Source organism: Tursiops truncatus, chromosome 21 (assembly GCF_011762595.2).
Source record: "Tursiops truncatus isolate mTurTru1 chromosome 21, mTurTru1.mat.Y, whole genome shotgun sequence".
NCBI classification, from domain to species: Eukaryota; Metazoa; Chordata; class Mammalia; order Artiodactyla; family Delphinidae; genus Tursiops; species Tursiops truncatus.
Genome location: NC_047054.1, coordinates 4762740 through 4785842, shown reverse-complemented (window position 1 = coordinate 4785842; position 23103 = coordinate 4762740). Strand labels below are relative to the sequence as shown.

The 23103-nt window shown below is 38.6% G+C and overlaps 1 protein-coding gene across 8 annotated transcripts in view; it reads left to right on the top strand.

The window, feature by feature from the left end:
- NEIL3 (nei like DNA glycosylase 3) overlaps positions 1-23103 on the top strand; it is a 109645-nt gene that overhangs the window by 61122 nt on the left and 25420 nt on the right. For all 8 annotated transcript variants that reach the window (XM_033848834.2, XM_073798702.1, XM_073798703.1 and 5 more), the window contains 5 exons: positions 6034-6161; positions 13456-13590; positions 13898-14111; positions 16848-16922; positions 18488-18654. In XM_033848834.2, the coding sequence (XP_033704725.1) occupies positions 6034-6161; positions 13456-13590; positions 13898-14111; positions 16848-16922; positions 18488-18654 (719 nt within the window). The remainder of the gene's footprint in view (positions 1-6033; positions 6162-13455; positions 13591-13897; positions 14112-16847; positions 16923-18487; positions 18655-23103) is intronic.

Genomic DNA, 23103 nt, shown 5'->3' with positions numbered 1-23103 from the left:
TTTATGCCAGAGTTAAAGCTATTTAAAGGTGTCTGCTACTGGCTTGAAGTCATTAGTTTTCACAAGGCAGCAGTTGAAAAATAACAGCATACAATCTTCTTTATATTGCAGTAAACAGGAAAAATACAAAGGAGGGTTAAAGAAATATTATCTATTTAAAATAAATGATTTAAACTCCAGATAATCATTGTACCAAAAAAAACACCTCCGTAGCTACTGCCATAATGAACCAGTTACTGTGGCATATAGCCTTCCTCTTTGCTGCAGTTTGACAAGTCCATAGAGAACACGTTTTAAGGCACGTCTCTCGGTGACAAGCGATCCTCATTGAGAAGAAGATAGGCTACAGCCATAGAAGGTCCCGGCATTCGCTAGTCCTGCACGCGCTGTATCATTTCTCTGAGTTTTGATCCACTGTCTTGTCAGCATAAAATTATGCAACTCTGTAAGCACATTGCATAGAACTCTGTTGGAGCTTTGGAACCTTATGGTACAAAGCAACATTGGAATATAAATGAACATGTCTGGTTAATGAGCTGTGAAGAGTCAATCCTCCGATTTTAATTGTTGGGTGGATACAGTATTGTAGTGAAATAGGTATGTAATCTGCATAAGTTTTCGATCTTCTTTCACAAAACAGGACAGGAAACAGTTTACTTGTATTCATTTCATTTGAAACATGATCCTCTGGCTACCTAGTCACTCCTTCAGGTTCCATACATGTAGCTAGCTCTTCCTACCCTTCTTTTTTTTTTGTGGTACGCGGGCCTCTCACTGTTGTGGCCTCTCCCGTTGCGGAGCACAGGCTCGGGACGCACAGGCTCAGCGCCTATGGCTCACGGGCCCAGCCGCTCCGCGGCATGCGGGATCTTCCCGGACCGCGGCACGAACCCGTGGCGGACTCTCAACCACTGCGCCACCAGGGAAGCCCTCTTGATCTGCCCTTCACTGTGCCTGGAGCAGAGTAGGCCTCATAAACATTTGAATGGATGGAGAAGCGCAAAGTTCTGAATAGTGCCAAAGTAGTTTTGATGAAGGATTTAAAACTAAAAGCAGTTCAGAATCTTTCTTTATGAGTATGTGTTTTGTTATGTATGTTAAATGGAAATTCCTATTACAAGAAAATCATGAAGCCACATAGTAAACGTTTTCCTCCCTCCTTTCCCTTCTTCATAGTGGGGGGAAAGAATCATAGCTCATTTTTATTGCCAGTATGTAAAGGAAGGAGCTAATCCACAGAGATTCGTTTTCCAGCCAAATGAAGCTTATTTGTTTACATCCAAAAAGGGCTTTTAACATTGCATTAGAGTACTTGCTTACCTTCTTCAGTGGATACTGATAATGGTTTCACCTTAATGACTCAGGATCGTTATTACCAGCACTCAGCATTATATAGAGCCGTGGAACAAGGGTCAACAGAGAACAGATAACATACGGATGAGGAAACTCAGGGAGATGACTTTCCATGGCCACTGGAGCTTTCACCAAACAACGAAGTATTGGGGGTGATGTAGAGAAAAGGACATGATTTTGAATTCCAGCTCCTTTGTTACTTCCTCAGCTGGAGGTGCTTATGACTTACATCTTTGCTTATTTGGTCAGGATTAGATTAGAGGACATATAAAACTCTTAGCTTAGTGCCTAGCGATGTAAAGTAAACGTCCTGGTAATTGTTTGTTCCTTTTTCTCCCACAACAGGGCTTTCTCACCAGACCCATTTATCAGAGGCATGACCTATTGCCTTATGAAGGGGTGTAATCTTGTGGTGCCCTCATACTGTGTATAAAGCATTTAGCCTCTGAGTAAGCGCTTATAGCCTCTCCTCTTACAAAATTGTAGAATATATTTTGATGAAAGGACCTAAAGACCTCTATTTGGGGGCTTAGAGACCATTTTAAAACTAGGTTCTTTGGTGGTCTAAATTGGTAGAGAAGTGACTTCTGATTACTGAAAGTGTCATTGTATTAGGAAGGTAAAGCATGTGGGAGACAAAAAGGAGGACAGACTATGAATGTAAATATGGTATTATTTTCTTCCTCTCTGGGGAAAATATGTAACCGCACTAGAGCTGAAACATTTATCTATGGAAAAGTCTTATTCTGTTCTGAAAAGTTCATCTTCCTTGTTCACCCATGGATAGGCAGGATAAATGGTAATCAGCACAATAAATCATGTGCTGTCTCCGAAGATATATGTTGTTTTGACGATTTCATATTATTAAGCTACTTGAAAGTGGGAACGTGAACCCTTCTCAATCATACTTAAAATTGTGGCAAAGGAGATTTTCCTCTCTATTTCAGGAAAAAAAAAAAAAAGAATGAAATGTTCAAATAATATTGTAATAGGATTATAAGGGCCCAAATGAGAAAGCCACGTATATATTGGGCCATTGTGTATAGTTACAGCAGAAATAATAGGCTTGTGGAAATTAATTTTTGAATTTGTCTGGACAGCTGGAGCTTATACAAAGAGGTGATAACCCCAGATTCCACAGCAGGGCAAGTGAATATCTTGTAAATCTTTGGTTTATTGCAGAAGCCTTTCCCAGTTTGTACACAGGCGCTCTCAAAATAAATGGAACAAACCATCACTGGTACACCAGAATTTCCCCTAAATGGAGTTTTTAAAAAACAGTTAAAAATATATGCAAGTGCTTGAGATGGGCGATTATAAGTTGAATTTTTTATTTTGCCCTGAGTATATTATCTAAAGCTGATTATTTTAGGAATGATAGTGTACTGGGAATCAGGGGATTTGGTCAGGTGCTCACGTGATAGACAACTGGATAAAAAGATCTTTTTGTATCACCTCAAAACCCAAATAAGGTATTGGAATAGATGTTTTCAAAGCAGCCATTTAAATGCTAAGTAAGCATCTTAAATAAAAACCGGGACAGGCTGGGACTGGCCGCTGAAAATACATTAATCTCTTCCTAAACCTTCCCATAAAGTTCTTTTTACTTTATGGGAAACTGGTAAATATAGTATTTTACATCCATCTAGCTTTTGGTAGTCATGAGAATTTGGTCCTCCTATATTTAAGCCTCACTCCATTGAAGATAATTAGAAAATAAGAGACTAGGGTGTTAATAATTTTCAAAGGAGATAAAACAGGTGGTAGAGTAGAAGTTTTTGCCAAGAAACCTTGGGAAAGGTAAAGCAAGGTGGGGATGATGGGTGGGGAAGACAGCAACCCTGTGTTTCAAAGCCACACTCAGTTTTAAGAGGGGAAGAAGGAGGGATCTGATTAATCCCACAGATGTTTCCTGAATTCCAGGCATTGTGTGAGGCTCCCAGGGATATTAAACACCAGAGTTACTTTTCCCCAGGAGCTTATGGACAAATAAGGGAGAAACACAAGTCACAGACGGATCATCATTTAGTTTGTTAAGTCCCATCATAGTGGTTGGTGAAAACACTGTGCTGGGTTTGGCACTTTGAAAACCTCAAGATGATTCCTCTTTCCAGTGGGGAAATTCCAGTACCAGAGAGAGGGACACACAATACATGTGAGCAAGGAAGAGGTTATACTAACATGTCATTTTAAACCCAAGCACCTCATCAAGTATTAAATAACGAATTCTGGGACTTCCCTGGTGGTCCAGTGAATTGGCACTAGAGTTCATCCAAGAAAGAGAAGAGGAATCAGAGGCAGATGTTCTGAGGACATGGTGACATGTGTCCATAGTTCCTGATGCTAGAATCTCCCATGGGTTTTTGGGGGGTTTTGTTTGTTTGTTTGTTTTTTGGTTCGTGCAGAACTGCAAGGCTGTCGCTATTAATTACTCCTGTGCATTCGTTCATTGGTCGCTGTAAGTCTGTGATTGATTCCGCAGTTCTTATTTTGCAAAGGACAGATGTAAAGCCAGTTCTCTGAACTTCAGGCAGTTTGGGAAAGTTTGGCATTGGCTGTAGCCATTACAACTGTGAATGGATTTAGTGGAAGAATAGTGTCTGTTCATGCCTTCATCTGCTTGGGCTGCTATAACAAAATACCACAGACTGGGTGGCTTAGACAACAGAAATTAATTTCCTTACAGTTCTGGAGGCTAGAAGTTTAAGACCAGGGTTCCAGCCAGTTGTTTCTGGTGAAGCTCTCTTCCTGGTTTGCTGATACCACTTTCTTTTCACATGGCCTTTCCTCTGAGTATACAGGAGGAAGACAGTGTGTCCTCTGGTGTCTCTTCTTATAAAGATACTAATCCTATTGGATCAGGGTCCCACCCTTATGACCCGATTAAACCTTAATTACCTCTTAAAGGCCCTATTTTCAAATACCGTCACAATGGGGGTAAGAATTTCAACGTAAAGAGTGTTGGAGGGGACACAATTTAGTCCCTAGCAATTTGCAATTTTTTTTCCTTCTTTTTAACATCTCTTATCCCTTTATCCCTTTGAGCTAAATACTACAGTTGTGTCTTTTTTTTTTTAACAAGGACCAATTTAGTCAAATAAAGAATAGAATGAACATATCATCTTAAATATATAGGATGACATGTCTGTAAACCAAAAGTCTGAGAATCACTGAATGGTAACATCCTAACATAAGTGGAGGGAAAGTTGTGATTTGCTCACAGACAGTATCTAAAACTGTTTTATCGGTTTATCATACCAGTATATATACTGCCCAGCTTAAGAAAAAGAGCATTATCTATGTCATCATTTTCTATGTCATTATGTCATTGTTACTTGGAAGACTAGTCAATTGATTTCTTTTAAAAAAAAATGATAGGTTGGCAGGGCTTCTCAAGGGATATCTAAACTCAACCCATTCCTTTCCTTCACCCACAGAAGAACTGAGATTTTATGTTTATAATTTCCTTGATCTTCTTGATAATGTTCAGTTCATATGTTGTAATTCTGACACTATGTTGTTTGGTTTTGCTTGCTGATGGGGGAAGGAGTAGTGGGTTTCTTTTTCCTTTATTCTGAACATTGCAGTTGGGGAGGGAGAGAGGAGCAGACCTCAAATCAGATCCCCCTCCTCGGGGGGACCCCAGGCTTTATCTCTGATACCCCGTATCCCACAAGACCATGAAATTGAAGCGCTCATTCCTTATGTCTGGTAAAATGCCTTTCTGATAGAAGCTGGCTTCTTACCTTTGGGGTTCTCTCTCACTTTTTACTTGTTTTTTTTTTGTTTTTAATTTTTTTTATTTTTTTGCGGTACGCGGGCTTCTCACTGTTGTGGCCTCTCCCGTTGCAGAGCTCAGGCTCAGCGGCCATGGCTCACGGGCCCAGCCGCTCCGCGGCATGTGGGATCCCCCCGGACCGGGGCACGAACCCGTGTCCCCCGCATTGGCAGGCGGACTCTCAACCACTGCGCCACCAGGGAAGCCCTTTACTTGGTTTTTGACCTCTTACTCTTCCTTACTGGCTTACAAGTCAAAATGTCTTGTTTCCATATTTTATCCGCCATTTTTAGCTGTTTGTATCTGAATGCTCTTCCGAGGACGTTGGCTGCACGTTGGAAATGAAAGACTCTGTGCCCTAGTTTTTAGCTTTAAAACATTCACATCATTTTTCTGTGCTTTTCATATGCACAGAGCGATATGGTCCTGGAAGAAGTTCATTTTGATTGTGTGCGAATGACTTTTTTTCCACTTAATTTTTATTTGGCCTCTTTTATTTATTTATTTTTGCGGTACGCGGGCCTCTCACTGTTGTGGCCTCTCCCATTGCGGAGCACAGGCTCCGGACGCGCAGGCTCAGCGGCCATGGCTCACGGGCCCAGCCGCTCCGCGGCATGTGGGATCTTCTCGGACCGGGGCACGAACCCACGTCCTCTGCATCGGCAGGCGGACTCTCAACCACTGCGCCACCAGGGAAGCTCTGGCCTCTCTCTTTTTAAATGACTGCCTAGTAATTTGACAAAATGTATGTAAACAGCTGATTACGTTACTCGACTTGTTGGAGATTATTCTTCTCATTGGATGTACCTGGGCATGAAGTAATATAAAAACCTTAAGAATTAAATTATGATTTTTGTTTCGAGTTTGTGTGTGTTTACATATGTGTATGTATTTTCTCCTAGGCTGCTGCACTGAATAATAATAAAGATTCCAGCCAGAATTTCTTGAGACTGTTTAATGGGCACATTTACAGCGGCGTGGAAACTTTGGGGAAAGAGCTCTTTATGTACTTTGGGCCAAAAGCTTTACGGTAAGGTAAACCTGTACAGTACGTCTTATCTCTCTATGTTTAGAGATGTGTAGAAGGCTTTTCTTGCAGTTTGCTGCATGTCACATTTAAATACATAGAAAGTACTCCATTTTTAAGAGAGCTCTAATACAAGAGGTTGAGATTCTATCATGGAAAGCAATAAGCAGAAGAAGAATAAATTGTGATGTCATCGTTCCTTGGAGGGTTAGTCAATTTATTTCTTTTAAAAAAAGATGACAGTCTGGCAGGGCTTCCCAAGGGATATTAGAGCGTGACAGCTCTGTTTTGCCCCTCCTCAAACTCCCCGGGGTGCTCTTTTCCCTCTAATTTCCACCAAATATTTATTGCATTTAGCGACATTATTCTCTTTATATTTATGACAGCTCCTCATTTGGTTTGAATGTCTCTCTAGATTTTTACATTTTTCTCTCTTCCTTCTTTCTCTGAAGCCTTGTACGGAAAGGGAAACTTATTTATAGATTTCAAAACTTTCCACAGAAGTAACCGGTTCTCTGCTGTCTCACAGTGCTTATGGAAATTCATTGCTAACACATTGGTTGACTTAATGATAAAAATGTCGAAATGTATGTAATCACCTATCTAATTTTTGCAAAACATACAAAAAAAGGCCTGTGGAGTAATATGTCTGTCAAATCTGTCTTCTCGGAGTTTAGCCTAATCTGTTGCGAACTATAAATTTGAATCTTTATTAATGTTTCCTTAAGATATTACACAGTGTTCACCTGCTTAAAAGTTCTGTTACCAGACCCCATGCTTCTAAGTGAAGGTGAATAATGGTTGCAAAGAGATAATATGACTCTGTGATTGTTATTTATTGCATCTCATCTATTGCATGTTTAGAGTACTTCAGACTTTATGTGATTGCTTTTCCTTTGACGTGGTCTCTTCATTGTCAGCAGCTGCTGTCCCTGGACAGCGTTGTCCCTTCATGGTTTTTCTCAGCCTGAAATTGATAACATCAGCACCCGCCTCCCGGTTCAGGCAGCAGTGATCTACTGCAGGCTACATTATTGTGGTAATAGATTGATTGATGTGATTGAAAATTCTTTGCTCCAAACAGAGTAGGACACAATGGGATCCATGTAAGATAGTTGAAAACATTGATATGTCATTGATTCTCTGTTGTGAGGTGCAGATTTATTTCTATAGCACGAGAGGGAGGTTTTTACCAAGTGTTCTCCACCAGACTGATAAGGGGGGAATCATTTCTCAGTGCAGAGCTGTCAGCAAGTGTTCCATGAAGTTCTAAACAAGGGCAGCTGTTTCCTCAAACTAAGTAACTAGTACCATCCCTGGCGAGTATGTGTCTCAGTACATGGATGGAGACCAGTGTGATTCCTATGGCCTTGACTGCTATGTGATGTAACAGTTGAAGGTCATTGGCAGATCAGCTGTTTGAATATGAAGTTAACAACCTAAAATCACCTGTATTCCCTTTCACAATTTAACGTAAGTTAGGAAAATGCTCTCCTAACCTGTGCTTCTTGGGAGGATGGATGACAGTGTCAGAGAAATGGGGTCCTGTGTAAGGCTGCAGGTCTGTGAGCGTGAGATAAAAATGTAGTCTTCATTTCTGACCTCTGTTTCCTCCCCACCAGGCTGGTCTGCTCTTTAGAAAGCTGATAGTAGGAAACATGCTTAATGATCACAGTTTTCCCTCAATAGGCAGCTTCTCACAACTCAAATTGCCCATGGATTTAGTACATCTTATAGGCCAGGCCATGAATCTTCCTGGGATTCGTTTGTTAATGAAAGTAGAATACAGGCCTAGCCCTCTGGAAGAGGATCTGCCATGTAAAATCCACACTTCAGAAAGATACAAATTAGACAGTGACTGTTTCTGTTGCTAAAAGATGTATCAGAGTGCTCAGAATAGTGCCAGAAAACAATAAAAATGATTTGGTATACGTTTATTTTAGGAGCGCAGATGTGGTGTTAGGTGTGATTAATACCTATACTCTTTCTGAACACTTTACAGAAGCTCTTCATCTGTCAACAAAAAAAGAGTCATGTTTAATTTTTTGTTAAATATGTATCAAATACTCATTAGAGCAAACTGAGAAACAATGAACAAACAAGAATAAATTTATACCTTCACAATCCCACTACCAAATAGAATCTCTATTAACCATGAGTGCATGTGTTGCCGGTACTATGTGTGCATGTATTTGTAACTCTGTTCACCCAGACATGCCCATCCTACAAGCTGCTATTTTCAGTCAAAATGAACGCAGCTTATATCGTGAACTTTTATATATATATATATATATATTTTTTTTTTTTTTTAAATGAATATCTTTTCTAAAACACTTTGGTGTTTCCAACTTATGGTTTATGTGACTCCCATTGTTTGCAATTACATGCATACTCAGAGACCAGAAACTGTATCTGAAATATTTTGGAGGCTTTGCCATTTTAGTGAAGCATTATACATAATCAATTTTGTAATTTATTGGAGCTTGAGTGATATGATCCTCTAAAGAGAAATGCAAGAGATAATGTGACAGTTCTTTCTGGTTTGCTGAAAGGTCTTTAAGGAATCCATGATACATATGCTACTTATAAGAGGGTTTTAGAGCTTAAACATAGTTTTGTAATCTGTCACATAACATGTTAGGAAAAGTTGGAGTGTGATAAGGACTCCAAATGAAAGTTTATACTTGAGAGTAGTGAATACCTACTGTTTGTCCAACATGCGCACTTATCTTTTGGGGACAGCATTTCCTCTGGAAACTGATCATCTGGTCACAATAACCAAAGAATTCAAGTTGAATTTAGCATAATCTTACTTAACTTTCTCTCCCACATAGTCGGTTGGGTCAGCCCAAGTTCTTCTGTGAACTTTCTCAGCTGGAGCCGAGGCAGATTAGGCTCTCGGTGATGGAGGAAAGCTGGGGCTGTGAGGCCTTAAGACTTGTAGGTGGCCGTTGGCTTGTCCAGAAAGACAAAGTGATGGAAAATACAGCCAGCCTCCATAAAGCAGAGAGAATCCCAGAGGCATTTTAGCCCCCAATTCCCTCTGTTGCTAAGATCCAGCCACATTCTTGCCTTTCCTGCAGTGTGATTCTTCAGCCTTCCTGACTCCATAAGCGACCAAATATCCCTTAATGCCTAAGCTTTTTGAGTTGGGTCTCTGTCACTTGCAATGTAAGAAAACTGACCATTAAAGTAATCTACAGGTGGAAAAATACATATTTTAAATTTCTTAAATAGTAGCTTTTATCTTGTATTTCAATTACCATAATGCTTTCATGCGTAACTGGAGAAAATATGGAAATCTTTACCGCAGTCATTTACGTTCCCTTCTGCACCCGACAGCCTACAGGGTCGCTAGTTCTGCCGCTTTCCTTTTCTTGCTTCTTTTCACAGTACACATCATTTTATTGCAGTTTTTCCCATATTTTAAAGTAATATATAAGCCAATTGTAAAACCTTAAGATAGTTCCAAAATATCTAAAGGAAAAAGTAAATACCACCCATAATTACTACTGTTAAAAAGAAAACACTCAACAGTTTTTGTAAATATCATAGATAAAATATAAATTGTATATATAGTTTATATTACATATGCATGAATTATATGATATTGCATGTTATGATTTTTATATAAATAGGAATTTTAATTTATATTTTTCCCTTTTACATAACATGCGTATTGCATTGGTCAACGTCAAAATGTACATTATTATTTTTAACGTGCACAAAGTGTTCTACTCTATGGATGTATCATCATTTTTTTTTAGTCAGCTACCTACTGACTACCTACCCTGCATATTCCTGTCCTAAGGGAGTCTCTCCACACTCAGGTCCCCCAGCCCTCCGGTGGCAGACTGCTGTTGCCTGTTACTCAGTGAGAGGTTCGTGATGGGGAAACAGAGGTTCTTGTTTCTTCCAGACCAGCTTTAATTTTGGGCAGGCCCTGAGCATGTGGGCCTCAGGGCTGCAGTTTTCTCAGAGCTGCTGCCCCTCTCCTCCCTAAGGCAGCCGTGCTTCCTTCGCTGTGTGGGTGGCCTTAGGTCAGAGAGTTACCTCGCTCTCTCCCATGGGACTGGTGCCTGGAGTATCACTGCATGAGTCTGCACCAAGGTTGATTCCCTGCCTCATGCCTAGAGGCAGATGGCTTTTGCTTGGGCTCGTTCTGAACAGCAGTGCACTTGGCCTGGGCCTGGAGGCAGAAGGGTTTCCTTCCCTCCCCAGTGGCAGACTGCTTGCTTATCCTTGTTACCTGGCACGAGACTTCCTCTGCCTGCAGGTAGTTTCCTGTTACTCCTGTTACTACTCAGCTTTTTGTTTGTACCTCTCTATTGGCTAGAGCATCTTAAAACTTTCTAAGACCTCTGCTTCATGTAAGAGGCATGTTCAAGAAGCAAGGAGACAGGGTTTCATGCAGGCAGGTCCCACGTCACCAAGGGTGGCTCTTTCAGGTCCCCTGCCATGACTCACATCTTACTTGTGGGCAGCTAACTTGTGGATGCCTGTGGGAAAGAGCTTACAAGTGAGGGCACACTCTCCTTGTGTCTGGGGCTCCAGAGATTCTAAACCGTCATACTAGCCACACTATTTAAAAGTTTGTTGAAAATATTAGCTGTTTTCTTCTTATCCATTTCTACAGTAGCCGTCTCTTTCTCCCGTACTCTTTCCCAGATGGAATAACTTGTGTGTCTGTTTTTCCACAGAGGGGATTGTCACTCTTTGGAATTTATTTCACCTGGCTGCCTGCTCAAGAAAATTTAGGATTTTGTAAATACTGTGATTTTTCTCTCCTTCTTAGGGTAGGATCCATATTCACTTTTAGCTTCTATATCCTAAGTAGAAGCAGAACTCCCTTTTTCCTTTTCAACATTGTTAAGACCATATCTTTCTTTTTATAACCTCTTTCTTTGAATTCCCAGCATAAGTTTTACAATCTTTATATTCAACTGTTTTACACGCTAGTATCCATATGACGATTTTGACCACTTGATAATCTTCATAAGCAGTTGCCTCATCTGCATGTGTAGTTGTCATTAATCTGAACCTGTGACAATACTGTCGTTGTTGCTATTTATGTTTGGCTAAGGAGGTTCAGATTATTCTGCTAGTGATAACAGGAAGAATGTGGCTGGTGGTTAAAATAGTATTGGGTCTTATTTATTGATTTGTTTTAGGCAGTTATTTCTAACTAGAGGAATTTTCTTACTATCACTTCAATTTTTAGTTTGAACATAATTTTTATATTAGAATTTCGGTTGCAAGCGACAGAAGCCCAACTTAAACAAGCTTAGTAATTGTTTATTATAAGAATATGGGTGTCTGTTGATACCGGAAGATAATGCAGTCAGGCTTCAGGTAGAACTGGAAGCGAAGACTAAACGCTATGAGGACTCTGCATTTCCTGATTCTGTTCCCCGCTGAAATCTCCTGTCGTCTGTGTCTCTGCAGACAGGCCTCTCTTGGCTTTTCTGGTGCCCATGTCAGGACACATTACCCTAGTCAGCTCCCATGATAGATCTCCCAATCCTAACAAGAAACTGATCTCTCTGTGTCCCAGATAGATTCCTCAGGAAAATGCTGATGAATCCAGCTTGATCCAGGTTTCCATTCCTGAATCAGCTGTGTAAAAGGCATGGGATCAGAGGAAAGGACAGAGGCCACTCCCGGCTGGGCCTAAAGCCCGCGGTGGGCAGGCCGTCATGTTATGCAGAGTGAATGGTCTCAGGTAGCCAGTTGGATTGGGAGTGGGTGGAGCTTGAGAGGATCAAGAGATAGAAATATGACAGTACAGGTATTTACTGTGCCTTGAAAATTTTCATGGTACTGATATGTTTTTCTTAGTTTAAGATAAAGGGTACTTAATAATAAACACAAAATTCATTGGTTTATTGGGGCTCAGTCATCATACATAACATTTTTCTATTTCATAAAAATTCATAAAAATAAAACTTATTATAAAAATAGTTATTTTTATGCACATTTCCCTCTGAATAGATTTATAAGACCAAAAAAGGCATACTTCTTTGATTTGGGGTTCTTACTGGGGCTACTCCTGCATTTGAACTGGGTCTTAACCTTTGAGATTTTATATGTAGATGCAGTTTCATTATGGAAAGGGATTTAGAATCCACTTTAGGAGCCATGCAGCTGAAAAGATTTTAGGTATGATGGCTTCTGGGCATGACAGTTGTACACCTTTCACTGGCGTTGAACCTCCGTAGGCTAAGTTTTGGAGTACTTACAGGCACGCATGTTTCCTGTCAAGAACTGTGGGGCATGTAAAATGCACTTATGATTGACAGTAGGGCGCACAGCATTTAAAACCCACATCTTTAAAGTTAGACTGGTTAACCTTGTACAATACTGTAACATGGTGCTTTGGAATTAGAAGCACAGAGCAGTAACGTTTGCTGCCCAAAGAGCCATATTTATTAACTCAACAAAGCTATAAGGAGAAGGGTTTGAAAGGCAGAAAACTATTTCATCTTGAGAGTCATTTCTGATCTTCATCATCAGAAGTCTTGTAAAACCACTTTCTTTTTTTCTTTTTTTTAAAACTGGACATACTAATCAATCCTGTAAAAACTGAAAGGCTATGAATTTTTCATCACTGCACTGTGGCTTTCAAGTTAACCGTAAATATTTACAAGTCCCCTCTTCCCAATACATACAAAGGTAGAAGGAAACTAAAAGAATTGAAGACAATAGCATTTTGACTTGTTCTCTTTTCTTTTAATATGAAAGATTTTGCAAAAATTTGTTTCACTGTGTTATCCCAAAGCAGGGGGGTAGAAAAGAGTAAGTGTCTTAAACTATAGATCTCATTTTGGAATAGGTAAACATTTCCAATATACTGTAGCTAGAAGTAAGGAATGTGAATGTTGGTGGCTTTGTAGAATTCATAAAAACACCAACTATAGGCAATTCAAATTTAGCCTTATCTCACCCCAAGCCTTTGAATCAGAGAAAAAGCTGAGAGACAGTAGACTGTGGTGTGAATAAAAGGTACCTCATCTGACAAGAAAAGAGAACAGGGGTGTGTTTTCTTGGGCTTACTATCAGGGCCTTATTATTTCTCTAGGAACTTATTTTCTTTGTGAGTTGAAAAAATGATTGCCATATCTAGTTTTATAAGGATACAAAGCCATTAACAAAAATACGACATTAGCTATCACTTTGTGCCCTTGAAGTGTCTATTGTGACTAACATTTGTTTGCTTATATTCCAAAAAGTGAAGGAACAAAAATTTCTTGCATGATATACTTACTGCCGCTCAAAGATGGGTTTGCTTTTGTTCTAGGATTCATTTTGGAATGAAAGGCTTCCTCGTGATTAATCCAGTTAAGTCTAAAAATAAAAATGGACTTCCTCCTGTTTTTGAAGTACAGCTCACCAAAGATCTGATTTGTTTCTTTGACTCATCAGTAGAAATCAGGTAAAAGATTGAATTAAAAATTGCTTCAGCTGCAAAACTGCAAAGTTGGCTCTGCAGTTGGGTTTGGGAATGTCACATGTGAAAATAAATAAACAAAAATTTTAAAAGTAGTTTATAACTGATAAAACGTCATTTTTAAAGATTCTTCAAATAGCATGTTTTGTTAGGGTCGTCATTGTTTGGCTATGTAACTCTTATAAGCTGGTTAACATAAAGTGTTTATGTTTATATCAAAGATCATTTTAAATGACACTTTGTGAATTGTAACCAGGCACATGATTAATGTGTTTTCTATTCCTTTCTATAGAAACTCAGCAGAAAGCCAACAGAGAATAAGAATGATGGAAGAATTAGATGTATGTTCACCTAACTTTAGTTTCCCAAGAGCAGAAAGTGAAGTGAAAAAGCAGAGAGGACGGATGCTATGTGACGTGTTAATGGATCAGAAGGTGTTACCCGGCGTGGGAAACATCATCAAAAATGAAGCTCTCTTTGACAGTGGTCTCCATCCCGCTGTTAAAGTAGGTGTTAAGTAGTTTTTAAATGATTTCTGTCTTTTTAAACACTGTGAAGGGACCAACGTGGAACACTTAAATCGGCATGGCAGCAACACATTCTCCCCAGACAGACTTCCGGGGTCTTCGCTCACGCCAGCTTCTCCGTGAGGCCAACCCTGGCCTCTCTTTTAAAAATTGCTGTGTGCATCCCTGCCACCCACTTCTTCCTCCCAGGCTTCCATAACTTGCTTGCTTTTTATTTTTCTCCACACCACTGATCACCTGATACTTACTTGTTATATACATTGTTTAGGAGCTGACTTCTGCTAGAACACAGTCCCTTAGGAGGAAGGTGTCTGTTTGGTTCGTTGATGTATCCAAGTATCTAGAATACAGTGTCTGGCATTTGGAAGGCATTAAAGAAATATTTGTTGAATGTATGAAAGAGCGAAGCTCACAACTTTCTTTTACTATCTGGCATATTAAATTCACACTCTACACACACTCATATATTCCTGTTTGTACCTGTTCATGACATTAGAAAATGCTGTTTTGGTGGAATGGTAAGAATGGAAGTCAGGTAGCAGAGAATAAGGAATAAGTGATTGGTGAGGAAATGGAAACAAAACTTAGAGTGATTGTTAAAATAGCTTAGATTGGAACAAAGGGAAAATATTAGACTGCTAGATGGAGAAGTTGGGACAAGAACTGGATTTTTAGGGATTTTTTTTCTTGTTCTTCAACTGGAGTGACATGAACTTATTTATATGTTGGGGAGAAAAAACAAACTGGCCGAGAGGGAGAGGTTAAAATTGTAAAAAAAAGGAACGGTGATTAATAGGACCAAGTTGTAAGAAGGTCAGAGCGGTTAGAACTCAAAACCAGGTGGAAGGATACATATATTTTAGTTTCCAGGGAAGAAAGCTACATTAGGGCTTTTATCCAGACCCAAATAGTCTCTATTAACTAAACCATCTTTTACGTGATTCCAAAGGTACCTGTTTATTTTGTGTAATTGCTTCCCAGAGAGTTTTTATACAATTCAGATCAGTAGGAAATAAGTTTTCAAAGAAACCAGTTAATAATTGTTGTAGATTTGGTTCTGTTTTTTGACACTTGGAACCTGCTTGTCAAATTTCTGTAATATGGGAATAATGAGACAGAATTTTAACACTAATGAGCTTATGAGCTTTTTAAAATCATCTAGAACTCTATGGAAAATGTTTTTGAAAAAAGTACCCAGAATGTTGTTAACCAGAACATTGTTGTTATCTTTGATAAACTGACAATTTACTTTTTATCAGTACGTCCAGCCGGCCGTAAAGCGTGTGGGGGTTAAAAATTAATCTTTCTGAAGCTTAGCTATTAGCCCCCTAAAAGCACACGTACAATGATTGAAAAAATATAATCTAGCCTTTTAAGATGGGACTGAACGTAGTACGTAAGATGTGGTAAGAAATAAATGAATTTGAGAAGTACATATGTTTTAAACTTTAAATAAATGAAAAAATACTTTTAGAAGGATTATGTTGATTAGATAGTTTTAGATTTTAGAGGCACTGATAAATTTGTTTCTGTTGTATAAAGATATACATATGTATTCATATACACACAACAAAGGTGAGTCTTCTGGAATTACTATTGAAACTACATGTGCCAAATGATAACGAATTCTGCAAAGGGTGACCCTGAGGTTTATGCTAGGCTGTGTCACAAAAAAATTCTTCAGCAAGGTCTGTTTCTGCGTTCTTCCATGTGTTAACATGTACTTTAATATTAAAGCATGTCTATAAATTCATATCTTTTTAAAGCTTGATAGTGACCTTGGAGAACATCTACTCCTGTACCTGTTTGTCCCTTCTTTCTGGTCTTTTTTTTTTTTTCCTTCCTTTTTTCTCCTGCAAGACTTTTCAAGGTGGCTGATAGGCAATGCTGGGACTTTGAAGATGTCCAGTACAGAATAGGTATTCAATAAATATTTGAATTTAGAATTAAAGTTTATAAGATGGTATTTTTCTTTTTTGAATTTTTCTAAAATTGAGGTATAGTTAATTGGCAGTGTTGTGTTAGTTTCAACGGTACAGCAGAGTGATTCAGTTATATACATATATGTATTCTTTTTCCGAATCTTTTCCATTATATGTTATTAAAAGATACTGAGGGGACTTCCCTGGCGGTCCAGTGGTTAAGACTTTGCCTTCCAATGCAGGGGGTGTGGGTTCGATCCCTGGTCAGGGAGCTAAGATCCCACATGCCTCGTGGCCAAAAAAAACAAAACATCAAACAGAAGCAATATTGTAAAAAATTCAATGAAGACTATAAAAATGGTCCACAACAAAAAAATATAAATCTTAAAAAAAAATAAAGATACTGAGTATAGTTCCCCATGCTATACAGTTAGGTCCTTGTTGTTTATCTATTTTCTATGTAGTCGTGTGTATCCATTAATCCCAAAGTCCTAATTTATCTCCCACCCCACCCCCGGCTAGCCCCTTTGGTAACCATAAGTTGTTTTCTATGTCTGTGGGTCTATTTCTGTTTTGTAAATAAGTTCGAGAATGGATGGTATTTTTTATCTGTAGTACCATCACTTAAAAATATACACTGTTAATAACACTGAATAGATATATGAGTTTTAGAAGAGATGCATATATTTCAAATCTATTTCAAGTTCTCTTAGGTAGAACTGGCAAGTGGTATTGTTTTTCTACAATAATGAACAAATTATGAAACTCTCCTGAGTTGTTTTTCTATTTTAAGGTTTGTCAGTTAACAGATGAACAGACACATCACCTTGTGAAAATGATACGTGATTTCAGCCTTCTTTTTTACAGGGTAAGAGCAAAAAATTTTCAACTATGTAAAATGTCAGTTATTTCCCTTTGCACCAGAAATGTCAAGGCTGTATGTAGCCATCTAGTGGTAAGAGCATAGAGGTGCAATAGGGGAGAGTGACATGTTATGGGCATAATTAACACCTTGAAATTAGGTCACAGGTCGGTCCAAACTTGTCTAACTCTAATTATATTAAATTATCTTTACACTAAGTTGGGGGACAGCTATGTTAGCATTTTACTTACTTAGACTCTTGTTCTAATTTTGGATATATAAAAGTAACATATAGGTAGCCTAGAGAGAGATTCAGTACTTTGGGATAAATATAGACTTCAGTTCAATCAGATTTTGCCACTTACCTATCAGTGTGGTTAATGTTATTTAGGTAACTTAATTTAGATTTAGTTTCTTTATCTGTAAAACGGGATAATAATACTTCTCTATCTACCACAGAGACTGTTTTGAGAATAAGTCCTCACTAAACTGTAAATTTTGTAAGTTGTATATATACATATATATGCATATATAGAGTTAAGTAAACACATTTTGCCTTTAAACGAAGTATCATAAATATGTCTTTTTTTCTCTACAGTCCATTTCCTGTATTCAAAATGTTTGTTTTTACTACTGTTAGAAAGTCAGGTATTGTAGGCTTCTTCATTAATTGGCCTGAAGTGTTAATGAGCCTCTTGCTTTACATACCTGTCCTGAGTATCGATGGCTATTTTAATATTACATACGCTCACTTATTCTTCTAGGGAAAGATGATTACAGATACCTACCCATTTTCTGCTCAGATTAAGATGGGCATTTCAGTACTTTGCTTAAATTAATATGAGTTGTTCCTGTAATTTTCAGCTTCTAATATGATCCACCATATTTCTGGGCTTTTAAATTTTCACACTGCTGATGTAAATCCCTAACATTCTCTTTGTAGGAGCTTTAACTGTATGTGAGTAGAATAAAACTGTGACAGAGAGTATCAGAACTTATGCCAAAACAGAACATGTTCGCTGCTAAGATGGCATTTAAATTTTTCTTTTTCAGTGAGTCTGTAAGATTAAAAACAAAAAAACTGTCCCTTTTCAGGTCAACAAAGAAGATGATCTTGTTAAATGTTTCTCCCTAGGAATAAATTTTTTGACTGTTGAAACGAAGTGAGCAGCTTCGGTGTTCTAAAAATAATCAGATTTAAAGCTAATCTAGTCTTTTTCTTATAACCACATAATTATGTTTAATTATAAAAACCTTAAAGGCATGAAAGACATTTTAAATTATAGAACTTTTATATCCCATTTAGATAGGAGGGTAAAGCCATGCAAAGAACAATTTTGAATACTAATAAGTTATACAATAATGACTTAATTATTTCACACAAATCTTATTTGACAAATGTTGCTGAATCTTGTCAATATCTTTTTCTCAAATGAAAGAAAAGATTATGAGGACGTATGTATAAACATATGTACATTTTTAACAAATTATTTTTAGAAATGACTTTCAAGAATATATCTTTCAATACTATTTTGTAGATAACATTGTAATGTTTGTTTGTTTGTTTTTAGTGCCACAAAGCAGGATCTGCTGTCTCTAACCACTATAAGGTTTACAAGCGTCCTAATTGTGGTCAGTGCTGCTGCAAAATAACTGTGTGTCGCTTAGGGGAGAATAAGAGAATGACATATTTCTGTCCTCAGTGTCAGAAGGAAAATGCTCAACATGTCGACATATGGTGAGAAATCTAATTTAAAGTTTACTGTTTGCCCTAATTCTCTAATAAAAACCCTATTAATAAGAGAACATAGTTGAATAGCTATCAGGCTATTAAGAACAGAACATAACTCACAAGTATTTGAACACTTGGAAGGAAATAGTAAATAATATCATCCAAAAACCAGAATGAGCTGAAGATGACTTACGAGCCTCTTCTGAATTCAGTAGAAAATCTCTAACTTTGATGTTAATATCCAGGCTTTGACTTTCATCTCATTTGTAAAGTGATTACCAGGAGGTGTAGTTTTGTCAATAATTGGGAAAATGCAAGTATTTTCCAAAGTTCTTGCTTTTGAAATAATATTATAAAACATTAGCAAGCTCTCTTTACAAAACTGCAGTCTTCTTGGTGAAATAACCGACTACTTACTAAACACATGTGTGGTGATTCAGCCAGTGGCTGAGTAAGTCTGTTCCCACTCTGCATTCCAGAGCTGGGAAAGTAACCACAGGATGGGCTCAGGGACCCACTGTGGGATGAACTTGAACTAAAATCCCATTGATCACCTGACCTCCACAAGCCCCTACTCTGCACAGTGGCGCTTTTGGGTCTCCTGGAATTAGTGTCAGTTCAGAACTAGTGTCCAGAAGTCCTCAAAGCTTTGACAGTTTCCTTTTCCACAGTGTACTTACCCTGGTAAGAGGCCGTAGGTCTCTTTGGGGAAGGCTGGCTGAAATATTAACAGTATAAAGGAGCTGAACTATATGTGATTACAAGCCAAAATAATCAGTACAGACATGAAGCACATAAAGTGCTACAAAAGTTTGGGGGATGTTAGAAGTTTATAGGTATACAAAAGGTTGGGAAAATCTCATGGAAAAAGTGTAACTTGAAGTTTATTTTAAAGAGATAGGGGGACGGGGTCAAGACGGCGTACTATGAGGATGCGGAATTTCTGTCTCCTCACAGCTAGGGCACCTACCAGGCACTGGTGGGAGACCACAGACACCTAAGGGGACGGGAGGAATCCCCAGCGACCAGTTGTTTCAATTATACTTTTATTTCTCTTAATGTATTTTTTATCATTCTAATTTTATTTTGTTTTTTATTCTTTGATATTGTACTGCTCCTTTTTTTCTTTCTTTTTTTTTTTTAACCACACCATGAAGCTTGTGAGATGTTGGTTCTCAGGCCAGAGGTCGGGACCAAGCTGCTGTGGTGGAAGCTCTGAGTCCAAACCACTGGACTAACAGAGAACCTCAGACCCCAGGGAATATTAATCGGAGTACGGCCTCCCGGAGGTCCTCATCTCAGCACCAAGACCTGGATCTGTCCAACTGCCTGCAAACTCCAGTGCTGGACGTCTCAGGCCAAACAACCAGTAAGACAGGAATACAGCACCACCTATCAAAAAGAGGAAACAAACCAAAAAAAAAGATGAAACCACGGAAAAATATGTTACAGATGAAGGAGCAAGGTAAAAACCTACAAGAACAAATAAGTGAAGACGAAATAGGCAACCTATCTGAAAAAGAGTTCAGAGTAATGCTAGTAAAGATGATCCGAAATCTGGGAAACAAATTGGAGAAATTACAAGAAACAATTACCGAGGATCTAGAAGAAATAAAGAGCAAACAAACAGTGATGAACAACACACTTACTGAAATCAAAAATACTCTAGAAGGAACCAATAGCAGAATAACTGAGGCAGAAGAACAGATAAATGAGCTGGAAGATAAAACGGTGGAAATAACTGCCAGAAAGCAGAAAAGAAAACATAATGAAAAGAATTCAGGACAGTCTCAGAGACCTCTGGGACAACACTAAACGCACCAATGTTCAAATTATAGCGGTCCCAGAAGAAGAAGAGAAAAAAGGGGGGCTGAGAAAATATTTGAAGAGATTACAGTCGAAAACTTCCCTAACATGAGAAAGGAAATAGTCAATCAAGTCCAGGAAACACAGAGAGTACCATACAGGATAAACGCAAAGAGAAACACACCAAGACACATATTAATGAAACTATCAAAAATTAAATTCGAAGAAAAAATATTGAAAGCAGCAAGGGAAAAGCAGCAAATAACATACAAACTATTAGAGCTAATCAATGGATTTGGTAGAGTAGCAGGATACAAAATTAATGCACAGAAATCTCTTGCATTCCTATACTCTAATGATGAAAAATCTGAAAGAGAAATTAAGGAAATACTCCCATTTACCACTGCAACAAAAAGAATAAAATACCTAGGAATAAACCTACCTAAGGAGACAAAAGACCTATATGCAGAAATCTATAAGACACTGACGAAAGAAATTAAAGATGATACAAACAGATGGAAAGATATACCATGTTCTTGGATTGGAAGAATCAGCATTGTGAAAATGACTATACTACCCAAAGCAATCTACTGATTCAATGCACCCCCTGTCAAACTACCAGTGGCATTTTTCACAGAACTAGAACAAAAAATTTCACAATTTGCATGGAAACACGAAAGACCCCGAATAGCCAAAGCAATCTTGAGAAAGAAAAACAGAGATGGAGGAATCAGGCTCCCTGACTTCAGACTATACTACAAAGTTACAGTAATCAAGACAGTATGGTACTGGCACAAAAACAGAAATATAGATCAATGGAACAGGATAGAAAGCCCAGAGGTAAACCCACGCACGTATCGTCACCTTATGTTTGATAAAGGAGGCAAGAATATACAATGGAGAAAAGACAGCCTCTTCAATAAGTGGTGCTGGGAAAACTGGACAGCTACATGTAAAAGAATTAAATTAGAACACTCCCTAACATCATACACAAAAATAAACTCAAAATGGATTAAAGACCTAAATGTAAGGCCAGACACTATAAAACTCTTAGAGGAAAACATAGGTAGAACAGTCTATAACATCATAGCAAGATCCTTTTTGACCCACCTCCTAGAGAAATGGAAATAAAAACAAAAATAAACAAATGGGACCCAATGAAACTTAAAAGCTTTTGCACATCAAAGGAAATCATAAACAAGATGAAAAGGCAACCCTCAGAATGAGAGAAAATATGTGCAAACGAAGTAGCAAAGGATTAATCTCCAAAATATACAAGCAGCTCATGCAGCTCCATATCAAAAAAACAAAGAACCCAATCCAGAAATGGGCAGAAGACCTACATAGACATTTCTCCAAAGAAGGCATACAGATTGCCAACAAATACATGAAAGGATGCTCAGCATCGCTAATCATTAGATGCAAATCAAAACTACAATGAGGTATCACCTCACACCAGTCAGAATGGCCATAATCAAAACATCTACAAACCATAAATGCTGTAGACGGTGTGGAGAAAAGGAAGCCCTCTTGCACTGTTGGTGGGAATGTAAATTCATACAGCCACTATGGAGAACGGTATGGAGGTTCCTTAACTAAAAGTAGAACTATCATATGACCCAGCAATCCCACTACTGGGCATATACCCTGAGAAAATCATAATCAAGAAGAGTCATGGGCTTTCCTGGTGGCGCAGTGGTTGAGTCTGCCTGCCGATGCAGGGGACACGGGTTCGTGCCCCAGTCCGGGAAGATCCCACATGCCGCGGAGCGGCTGGGCCCATGAGCCATGGCTGCTGAGCCTGCGTGTCCGGAGCCTGTGCTCTGCGACGGGAGAAGCCACAACAGTGAGAGGCCCGCATACCACAGAAAAAAAAAAAAAAAAAAGAGTCATGTACCACAAAGTTCATTGCAGCTCTATTTACAATAGCCAGGACATGGAAGTAACCTAAATGTCCATCAACAGATGAATGGATAAAGAAGATGTGGCACATATATACAATGGAATATTACTTGGCCATAAAAAGAAATGAAATGGAGTTATTTCTAGTGAGGTGGATGGACCTAGAGTCTGTCATACAGGGTGAAGTAAGTCAGAAAGAGAAAAACAAATACTGTATGCTAACACATATATATGGAATCTAAAAAAAAAAAATGCTTCTGATGAACCTAGGGTCAGGACAGGAATAAAGATGTAGACGTAGAGAATGGACTTGACATGGGGATGGGGAAAGGTAAGCTGGGACTAAGTGAGAGAGTAACATTGACATATACAACACCAAATGTAAAATGGATGGCTAGTCGGAAGCAGCCGCATAGCACGGGGAGATCAGCTCGGTGCTTTGTGACCACGTAGAAGGGTGGGATAGGGAGGGTGGGAGGGAGATGCCAGAGGGAGGGGATATGGGGATATATGTATGCGTATAGCTGATTCACTTTGTTATACAGCAGAAACTAACACAAGTTTGTAAAGCAATTATAGTCTAATAAAGATGTTAAAAAAAAAAGAATTTTGGCTAAATAAATGAGCAAATAGACATTATTTACTTGGAAAGAAGGAGCATTGCCACAAACCTTGAATCATTGATGATAACAGTGGCAGAGCCGAACGAAGTCTCCAAGCTTGTTAAATAGCAAAAGTTAGTTTTAC